The sequence below is a fragment of the Sinocyclocheilus grahami genome, unplaced genomic scaffold (assembly GCF_001515645.1).
Source record: "Sinocyclocheilus grahami isolate Dianchi unplaced genomic scaffold, SAMN03320097.WGS_v1.1 scaffold823.1, whole genome shotgun sequence".
Lineage (NCBI taxonomy): Eukaryota > Metazoa > Chordata > Actinopteri > Cypriniformes > Cyprinidae > Sinocyclocheilus > Sinocyclocheilus grahami.
This window is the reverse complement of record NW_015506002.1, coordinates 426972-438425: the sequence shown is the minus strand read 5'-3', so window position 1 is coordinate 438425 and position 11454 is coordinate 426972. Positions and strand designations below refer to the sequence as shown.

Below are 11454 nucleotides of genomic sequence, written 5' to 3'. Positions count from 1 at the left end.
TAGGCTGGACTATTGCAATGCTCTTCTGACTGAACTTCCATCATGCCCAATCAAACCTTGACGAATGATTCAGAATGCAGAAGCACGACTGGTCTTCCATGAGCCCAAGAGGGCCCACTTCACTCCTCTCTTTATCTCGCAGCACTGGCTACCTGTTGTGGCTTGCATAAAGTTCAAGACATTGATGTTTGCGTACAGAACAGCTACAGGCTCAGCACCCTTCTACTTCCTCCTCACTCTTACGAATCTACATCCCCTCCAGAAGCCTGAGATCTGTATGTAAGCGATGCCTCGTGGTAACATCACAGAGAGGCATTTTCATTCACCTGTCCTGGCTGGTGAAATTATCTTCCCACAATCGCAGTGATTAACAGAACACCCGACACATAATCTGACAGCAACACTAATTTAATCCCATACCTGACCCATTTGACATAAGAACTGGGACCCGAACCGCACCTGCATTAAATCTCCTACATGTGGTAGACACAACTCATTTATTAAAATGTTATTCAAATTGTGAATAGATTAAATACAGAAAGCCAGCAAAGAGGGAGTGCTATATATTCGAATATAATCGATTATAATTACTACAGCTGTCAATCAGTAGCAGCGCGATTGGCTACATTGCTTAGCGTGTACTGGACCGAGTCGAAATAGTCTTGGTTATTGGACTCGCAACCTGCCCGTGCTTGTCACTGTTCAACCCACACCTGCACCACACTCTTCACATAAATATTATTCCACCCATTACATCAAATATTAGTGATTCACCTGCATGTACCCGCCTGCATTCAGGACTCTGTCTTACCCCCTGTGGACAACATGATAGACAACTCTGGCCCCAGAGAGTGATTGTAAATTAAGTTTACATGAAATATGTTTGAAATTTCATTCGGCATCTTCTGAGATTTCATTGTAATCCTTCTCATAAAGTAATTGAATTAACCATTGACTGTTCACCTGATTGCGTTGCCGTCTGCGTGTGATGTTAGAGCATCGTTGAGAGCGAACAAGAATATACCGCCTACCTGACTCTGCCTGAGAGGTAAGGAAAAATACACTTGCCTGAGATGATTTTTTTATATATATATCTGAAATATATGATAGTATCCTTGAAAACAATCTTTTAATGTATTATTAAATAAAATATTAGTTAATTATCAAAGATAAAAATTAATAGCCACAATATGTACTATTAATGCTGTGATACTGTGATACTCAGATACTGTGATTTCCTTCTCACTTTGCTGATTTCACCATTAACTCTTCACCTGAACAGTTTATGTTACTGTATATGGTCTCATTATAAACCTTGACCATCAGGAGCTATGACACAAAATACGTAATTTGGTTACGGCGGAAAGTAAAATGGTCGCCATGGCAACCACGAGGTGTTTTTGTGATGGCTCCATTTCTGAAAATGTTTAGGACCGCAAACTATACAAGTGTACCAAGTTTCATGCTTTTATGAAAAAGTGAACATTATTTTCACATATCACCTGGACTATCAGGAGGTGAGTTGTGCGGACTTGTGAGAGACAGGTATCCCAGAATGCATTTCGCACCAACAACAGAACGGCAATGGCGGACTAGAAAACCCTCCGTCATTTAAAAAATATTACTGTTATTGTGTGTCACAAAGTTTTATTTTAAGAGTTTTTCAGGTGAGAATGTAGTTGTATAAAGCTCAAATGTGGTTTATTTATAAAGGTAGCGCCTATTTCAACGATGTCGGAGTTGTGAGATCCAGACGCTCAGCAGGCGCTCAGCGCTCATGTTCCCCGCAGAGAACAGCCTTACCTCGGCTAGTCCTTCTGACGTCTGCCGCTGGCTCTGGCGGCTCTGTATTGGTTAAAGATGAGATACAATTCGTCTTTTGTATATCTAACGTGCGATCTTTGGTCTCAGGAATCTATTATTTATTCCTGTGCACATCATTTTGGTTGAGTACAGTTAACAAGTTAGGTTTCATAACATTTATATATTTATGTATAACATCATAATATTTATATATAAGTTATCGTTGTACTCGAGCTGGCTTACGTTTGACTGAATTGTTTGCTTATTTTTTTCTGTTGTATAAAATTGTTATACTGTATATGTACAGTATATATGTACATGAGCTACTCCCACAAATGCCTACAGTGACAAGTACTTATTACATCAAAGAGAAATATGAGCAATATGAAATGCCTAAAATAGTCTAACAGACAATAAAGGCAACATTTTGTAATTTATTTGTAGATGTTAGCCAGCTAGCTAGCTAGCTAGTCTAATTATACCTTTCATTTCAATTTTGTGCATACAGTGGAAAATTACATACTAAAACTTCATTATTTCATTTTATGAATGCTAGATTATAGTCCTAGTCATGGTCTTTTTCAAAAGACATTTAGACACTTTTTGGTGAATTAAAAGCAAGCTGTAATGTAACTGAAATTAAAACAACATTACAGAAGCTTAAATGTATTTTAAAGAAAATAAAGTAAAACTAAATAAGCAGTAAACTCAAGCAAAAACATTCCACAGTGTCAGTGTTGCTGTCACGAATTCGGTTTGCACGATTTGCACACTGCACTGATTTGCACTCATTGCACACAGCTGTTTCTAATCACCTCACTCACTATATAACACCCACTCTAACCACCTTTCTCGGCTGAGTATTGTTTAGCACTTATCGTTGGATAGCTACACTACAGAGCCCCGGTAGCCGCCTAGCCTAGCCTAGCCTAGCCTAGCCTAGCCTTGCCTTGCCTTGCCTTGCCTTGTCTGTTTTCTCAGTTTTTGATCTTTACCTGTCTTCCTGGATTTCTCCCTCTAGTCTTGCCCCTTTGATTCTGTTTGCCGTTCATGGACCTTTGCTAGCCCTAGGATTATTCTTGTGTCTTGCCCGCCATATACCTGTTTGCCACTGTTTTGACCCTGCCTGTGTTTCTGACCTCCTCTGCTTGAAATGAAGCTTGCTTATGGATCCTCACGTCTTGTCAGCCCTGTTACAGTTGCCTGTTAAGATGTGCTAAAAAGGCTATTTCAAAATACTACATAAACATCACGGGCTAATACACTACACAAGTCGTTAACTTGTGATTTTTACCTCTATATTGATATTTTTTTCTGCTCCTATTCTTTGCGTCCCTTCCTGCCTTGCGCCCCTGATAATTTTATTTTTTCACTAATTTTTTAGAAAATATACTTTAAGAGCACATAAATGGCAAAACTATTTTAACTGCGTGCACCATGCATAATTAATGCGTTATGATCAGTGTTGGGGAAAGTTACTTTTAAAAGTAATGCATTACAATATTGCGTTACTCCATAAAAAAGTAACTACTTATGTTACTTAGTTACTTTTTATGGAAAGTAATGTTACGTTACTTTTGCATTACTTTTTAAATCTGGACAGGGCTTGCTTGTTTGATTGTAAAATAAGAAAGTTATATTTTTGGCAAATATAAAAGCCTTTCACACCAGAAGTGAAATGAATAAGCCTCAGGCTGAAGGGAATGTAAATTTACGTCTGTACAGTAGAATGCAGAAGAAGACATTTCAACACACTTCAGCAATAAAAAAAGACACAAATGTTTGTCTAGAGTCATTTGTGCTTATTAGTACGGTTGAACTGGATCATCGAAGCTCAGAAGCAAAGACATTGGTTAATAGAATGGAATTAAATACATAAAGGATATTTGTGTTGTTTAGCATTTAATTATTGCAGGTTTGCGTCGTTACTTGAAAAAGTAATCTGATTACGTAACTCGCGTTACTTGTAATATATTACGTTGCGGTTATGATGATGTATTATAATTACGTCATGATGCAGAAAGTGTTTAAATTAGTCCAACATGACATGTTGTCAAATCTTATGATGTTACGTTGATGTCAATTTTACTTTATTCTAACATTATTTTAATCAGTTCGATGATCGATCAGTACTAAAATTGTTAATGATGGGGTATGTATTTTTTCAAAAACGCAAAAAGTTGGGCTGAGTACCAAAACAAACTTGTAGCCAATCAGCAGTAAGGGGCGTGTCTACTCATGATGTGGAGGAGAGAGAGTTCAGTGCACAGGACGGAGACATTAGCCGAGCCGATCGACAGAAAGATAGAGATGGGGGATAAAAAACAAAAGAGGAAAACATCTGCGGAACAAAAGAAGGCTTACGATAAGGCAAGAAGTAGGACTCGTGTAAATATCGGATCAGCTTTCCAGCGCTGGAGAGAACTCAAGGAGTGTGAAGGCTTGTGATCGGACGCCAAGGTTGCTTTGTTTCTGCTCGATAGGTAAGTAACATTGGTTTTGCTTTGTTTCAAAGAACTAATATATGCTGGCTTTTGCTTGAATAAGATCGTGTGTCATAATCGTTGCCTGGGTTGCGTATGTATGTGTGGGGCGGAGCTATCAAAATAGGGGCGAGACCCTTTTGGGGTAGGGGCGTGTTTGTTTTGGTGATTTGAAATATCAACATTGGCTACCAGAAATCACTTACCCCACCTTTAACTCTCAGAAATGATTTTGCGTAATATATGGGTGTAGAGCGCATGATGGTCACAAGAGGGCGCACTTCCGACCCAAAAATTTACTAGCTGCTGTAATTTTAATCCAAGAAAATTAAAGAAAGAAAATCACTCACTGCTCTTGACTGAATTACTTTGTAGTTTTAACAAAAATGAATCCACAGTCAAACCAAAAATTATTCAGACACCAGATTTTTTTTTTTATATATTTTTTATAGTGGGTGCAGGACACTATAGTTCAATTATGTAAGTGAGTATAGCAAAATAAAGTAAACTGTGACAAATTATACCCCAAAATTCTTCATACAGTGGACTACCAGTAAAATTGATTAAAAAAAATTGGGACCAAAAATTATTCAGACACTTTAAACAATTTTTTTCTTCTAAATATTTTTGTCGGTTTTTCTATTATTTTTTTGGTGATTTTCATTATATTTACCTATTATTCTGGATATTTTAAAGAAAATATAAGCAAATAATCAGTTTTTGTACATTATTTCACCAAAAAAAAAAAGACAATTTCAGTCCTGTTTCATCAAAAACCAATAGATGGCCTTGGAATTGAGTCACTGAGTGTCTCTGATGCCATCTGGTGGGAAAAATTACATAAAATTGCATTTTATGTTTACAGCCACTAGAGGGGCCTATAGGATCCTATGGAGCTTTTTAACTGAGCAAAACAAGTGAAACATGAGAAATTAGATCATCTTGAGGCTTTAGTTTAGTTGTTTATGGATTCAAATATATATTGAAACATAACAAAATCCATATCTTGTAAAAAAAATAACATAAAATTCTAACTGAATTATAACCTATAATATAACATATGTATGTATATTCATACAAATTCATAAATATGAAATAAATATATAATATATTTTTTAAAAATATAAATATGATATAAACTCATTGGTCTCCACCACATCACTCAAATTTAACTGTGTTAAGCAAAAAATAAAAAAGGAAAAATGACATCCCAGCAGAAACATAAAACACAATATAATGGGTCCTATGGGAGTGTGTGTACCATGTGTGTGTTTTGCATGTGTGTGTGTGTGTGTGTGTGTGTGTGTGTGTGTGTGTGTGTGTGTGTGTGTTTGTGAGTTTTTTCTGCATTGGGGATATTCTGTAGTCTCAGCCCTTTTGGTAATATAAAAAAAATCAAATGTAATAAGAAACGCAGTTTTCTCGTAAATTCCATTAATTCCTATGCGGGTCAAAATGACCTGCGAGGGACACTTTTGCAACTTTTTTTTATTGCACCCATTTATACTCCTCGAATCCACTGAATGTTTTATTTTATTTTTTATTTATTTTGTGTGTGTGTGTGTGTGTGTGTGTGTGTGTGTGTGTGTGTGTGTGTGTGTGTGTGTGTGTGTGTGTATTCCCGGTGCAAGTGTGACACAAGTAAAGAAATCTTGGACCGGTTCGATCAACACACGATTTTTATTATTTTTTTTTCGAAAATCAGTTTCGGGTCAAAATAACCCGAGGGACGGATGAAGGTTTTAATTAATGTTTGTGAAACTCTGAGATTTATTTGTGGATCTCATACTATTTATTTGTCAATATGTTTTATTTTTGTTATTAATTATTTTGTCATTTAATTATTTTGTGTTTATTTGGAATTATGCAACAATTCTATCTCCATAAATAATGACCAATCAATACACTGCTCCTTGGTGGGAAACACCAGTTATTCCCAAATGTCTGGAGCTCAGCTCTCTGATACTTTCAGTCTCGCTAAAAACGTGCAGTGTGTGTGAAGATTGGACGCCTAGAACAAAAGAGCCATACAGAACTTTACCAATGTAAGTATTCATGTTTAAAAATATGAATCCAGACTGCATGTCTTTGTGTTGTTATATCAGTTGTTGTGTTTATGTTCGTAAGAAACTAAACCCTCTAGTGATGCTGAAGTTAGTGAACATGTAAATGAATGTGTGTCCATTAGTGTGATTAAGATGATAACAGTGTCAGTGATTATGATCTTCACTCGTGCAGTTATTAATGTAATTACGAAATTGTTCATTGATTTCTCCGACGATGAGATTGTTTGGTGGCAGCTGAATATCTAAAACCTGTTGTCTGTGTATTGGGTTTGACTCTCTGAATTCTGAGTATTACAATGAAATCATTTCTTAAACCAAAGATTTAGATTAGAGTTTGATGTTTCTTATCTGACATTTTTATCATGTAAGATCCACATGTGTTAAATCTTTTTTAAAAAAAGTTGAAAAGGAAGGTTTCGACTGTATATTGTGGTCAGTTATATAGCATTTTATTATTCAGCAAGGCATTTTATTCGTGTATAAATGTGTTTATTATGTGTATGTGTCTGTTATATAGCTGTCTGTTTTCTCATCAGGTCGAATCTTTTGCTGTTGCTGTCGTTTTGCTTCGTCTATCATAGCGGTCAGTGTCATTTATGTTTATAAAATGTAAATCGTTTTGATTTTCAGTTCTAGTTCTAGTCGATTGTTTTTCTGTTGCACCTCTAAAGTCATGTTCTTTTGCTGACATTTGTGAACTGATGGAAATTCCCCAGCATATGTCATCATTACACATCATTACATCACTGACACATCTTTGCAGTTCATTCCAGTTCATTTATTACTAAACATTGTTTGGTCAGGGATTACTGTCATGAATGAGGCTTGTTTGTTTGCTCTGAAAGACCAATAAGACACTCATAAGATGAACAGTTCTGAACTCTGATGAAAGTGAAAAGAATCACACACATACTCTCATGCTGTCATGTTTGTGCATTTTGTATAATTTAATTTTCATGAGCAATAGCTCATGGCTTGAACCAACAACCTCCTTACATTCACTTCTGATGCTAAATATGGGAGAAACTCCACCATCAGTTCACAATTGTTGAATTGTGTGGTGAAACGTCTTGAGCAAAAGAAAAGCTGATTAAAATAACTATACTAGAATATATTTGTGGTGACATTAATTGCAGAGAGTAAACAGAAACACATAGATATTTCAGTAGTGATACTTTGTATTGAATGCATCTGTATTTGCAGGAACCTCCACTATACCTGTGAGAGGAAGAAAGGGAGGCACTGCCATACTGACATATGAATATGAGGCCAGAGACATTTCAGATATTCGCTTCATTCGTCACAGAAAACCCGTGCACTTTGCTGACCTCCCCATTTGTGAAGAATATAAAAGTGGGAGTGGCCGAGTATGTAAAAAAGAAGCATGTGCCATCATCATCAAGGACCTGATCTTCAGTGACGCTGGGAAATACATTTTTAGATTCAAGTACAAAAATGCTCTGACAGATCTGAAGTACCAACTTCATATTTATGGTAAAGTCAAAACTGATCAAACCATCAGCGTGCATGTGCTTTCTGGATTTCCTTTAGTTATTCTGTGGTATTGCATGCTGGACTGTTAACTATCAGAATCAGTGACACGTCCGGAATAATATCATGTTTAGTGGTCAACAATAGGCTTTTCATTGGCTGATGATTACATCTGGTTCCATAAATCTAAATATGTGCTTATGGCCTTGATTGACTGAGACGATAATAATAATAACAATGTCTTTCTGTTTCTCCTCAGATGAGATTTCTATGAAAATCGGCGAGGAGCTGAAGTTGGATGTTCTGTTGTCAGATGCTGATAAAGTGCAGCATCAGAGCAGCGGAAGCAAAAAGTGGAAGGAGGTTTGGAAGAGAGGCCATGGTGTTCAAAATCATCAGCTGGATGACAGAGACGGAAACCTGACCATCAATAACTTTACAGCCAATGATTCAGGAACGTACAGAGTCTTGGGCTCTGCAGGAGAAATCTTGATCACAGTGACTGTTGAAGGTGAGAGAAGCTCAGGATATATATGGAAATATTATTTTTAAAGCATTACAAGTAGCAGGTTTATACACCATGAGCTCTGTTTTTTCTAATTTTGTTTGACTGATCTTGCTCAGATGAACTCAAGAGTGATGCTGAACAACACAGTAAGTAAAACAGGAGGCTCCGAGAGCTTTACAATATATTTAAACAGTGAGCTTGAAACTATAATATTTGTCTCCCCTTCTGCTGTAGAGCACTGGATTGGACCGGCTGGGCTGCCTGTGTTTTTTTGGATGGTTCTTTGCCTTTGTCTTTTAAAAGAAGAAAGATACACCGATGTCTGGATGGAGGTCTGAGTAGGTTCTACATTTGATGAAGAACCATCTTCATGAGCATTATAAATTATGTTCTATATGATATGAATGTAATCCAGACGTGCTACACCTGCCATATTGTCATGTGACTTCTCCATCCAGATATTTTTTGACTGCAGTACTACGAGATTTTATTGCCGTCTGAATCTAGAATGTCAGTGTGTTTCTCCCACCACCCGTATATTTCCCTGACTGAATTACCTGCTGTTTTTTGAACAAACAAAAAGGTCACGTGGTAATTTCACTGCCGTCCGAATCCACATCCGAGTTTACAAGAAGGGATCAATTCAAAATTCACTGTTTAAATTCTTTTTGACCACTGAACGATAACAGTTGCGCTTCGCAGTAATTTGCATGCATTTTAAATATCTACACTTTTATTACGGAAAGTGTTTAGAACAATATTCCATCACAGCGAGTGGGAGCTGTTAAAAACAAAAAGAAAGAGAAAAAAAGCATGTAAACATATTATTGCACCAAAACACATGTAATGTATACATGAATGAATGAATGTATGTTTGTATTTATTTATTTATCTATTAATTAATTTATTTATTTATTTATTCATTCATTCATTTCCATGGACACATATAATCTCTTTGACCCTCAAATGGAATATCAGTGTCATTAACGCCGGTGTAAGTCCCTCGATCGTCCACCAGAGGTCTCACTCCCCAGAGTATTGACTATTGGACTACGGTTCCCAGGAAGCCTCATACCTGGACTACTTTCCTCTCACCTGATCCTTGCACTCAGGTTATTTAAACCTCGTGTTTTGTTCTCTCTTCGCGAAGACTTGTTTATTGTGTATCGACCCTGTCTGGACTTTTACTTCACGACCCTAGCTGCCTGCCCTAGTCTGTTGTTTGTTGTGGACTGGACTTGTGTTTGTTTTTGCGGCCTGCCCTGATCCTCTGCCTGGTTATGACCATGCTTACTGTTTTGCCTCTGACAATCCTGGTATTTCGACCACTACCTGTTTGTCCTTTGAGACTGCTTGCACTAAATAAACCACCCATGGATCCCACTCAACCCAAGTCTGTTACAATCAGGCTGAAACGATTAGGGATATTGTCCAAATTAAAACGACTCATATGTGGAATCGATCAGCCGATCAGATTTTAAACTCTTATTGTCAATTATATACAAAAATTGATTAATAGTATTCTTTTTCTGATGTTTAGAATTATCCCTTTTATTATGTTAAAGAAAAAAAATCTTAGTAAAATCTTTACTGGGCGGCCAAATGTGTAATTCTCTAAAAATCACACTATATAAATCTAGACAAAAATCAGCTAAAAACAGTAAACCTTTACCAGTTCTCTCAAATTACAAAATAAATAAATAAATAAATAATAAATGAGAGCATGTGATTTTTTAAAAACTGTATTTAACTTTTTTTTTTGCACCAACTGCAAATTATATGAACAGTATTTTAAATCATTTTTAAAACATGTTTAAGAAAGCATTTTAAAAGGAAGAAATGTGCGAAAGCACTTTTTTTATGAGCTTTCGTGAAACCCAAATGTTAAGAGCACGGCGCTTGCAACGTCCTAATCATGGGTCTGATTTTCAGCCAAACTGTATGGCAAAAATGTACACCATCAGATTTCCCTGAATAAAAGAATCCACCAAATGCCTGAATGTAAATGTAAACACCCTTAGAGGGTAGTTGAGAATCTGAAATAACAAAATACATTACAAATGTTTTTATTTTGGGTCTATTATGAACATCATAATCACAATAGAGATTTTGTACACACATTCCACAACACATTCGAGTTGCAAACTTTGTAGACATGTTCATGGCCCTAAATGAGAAAAAGTCACAAAACCCCATAACCAGTATTTATAGAAAAATCATCTCAAATTGGCCCACAACATATTATACATGAGTTTAAAAATATATATTATTGCCTCAATGTGTGCATATCTGCTTTGAAAGAGTATGTTTTGTGAAAAACTCTAAACAAATTAAACAACTTTAAGAAATAATGTTGTTGGCATTGTGGGTATGTTATCTTATATGAATATTAAATATTTTGACTATTTCTTTATGTTCAGAAAACGTCGGCCGCTCTTAACATGATATGCAGCTTAAGTGGAAACAAGCAGTTGATCATGACACTTTTTAAGTGATTACACCTCGGCTAATTGTTAGTTAGCACAATAAAAGCCTGACGATGCTAAATGTGTTCAGTTCTCCAGTTTTCTGATAATATAATGCACATATTAAAGTGTGTGTATAGGCTATATATGCACTCTAAACTAAAATAGTGCTTAACAGCACTAAAGGTACAGTAGTTCATTGGCTTGTAATCATAGGAGAACCACTTTAAGTGCTAAAGAGCACCGACTTTAAAGCTACAGCGCCTTCATCAATGTAGAACCATAAGAGGAACCCAATTCTCCTCCGTAGATTATAGGGATGTCTCTCCATTCTCATCTGTTTGCTATAAATGGTCATTTATTTACTACACGTTTGAATCACTTTTGTGCTTTTCTGAGGTCAAAAAGTCTCATGTGGGGCCCTGGAATATTTCCTTATGGGGCCTTGGGGACAAAAAGGTTGAGAATCACATTATCTCCAGGAAATACTATCCTTTAAAGAACTATACAGGGGCTTAACGGGTAACCTACTTTGTATGACAGTGGTGCTAACCCTAACCCACCCCAAAGAACCGCTGAAGAACCAAATTTGTCGCTGCGTGTGTGTGTGTGTGTGTGTGTGTGTGTGTGTGTGTGTG

General features: G+C 36.5%; 1 protein-coding gene across 1 annotated transcript in view; it reads left to right on the top strand.

The window, feature by feature from the left end:
• The first annotated feature begins 286 nt into the window (after nucleotides 1–286).
• LOC107562434 (uncharacterized) overlaps nucleotides 287–11454 on the top strand; it is a 19567-nt gene continuing 8399 nt past the window's right edge. Inside the window, exons 1-4 of the mRNA XM_016247069.1 lie at nucleotides 287–338; nucleotides 7556–7846; nucleotides 8103–8354; nucleotides 8468–8501. Of these exons, the coding sequence (XP_016102555.1) occupies nucleotides 287–338; nucleotides 7556–7846; nucleotides 8103–8354; nucleotides 8468–8501 (629 nt within the window). The remainder of the gene's footprint in view (nucleotides 339–7555; nucleotides 7847–8102; nucleotides 8355–8467; nucleotides 8502–11454) is intronic.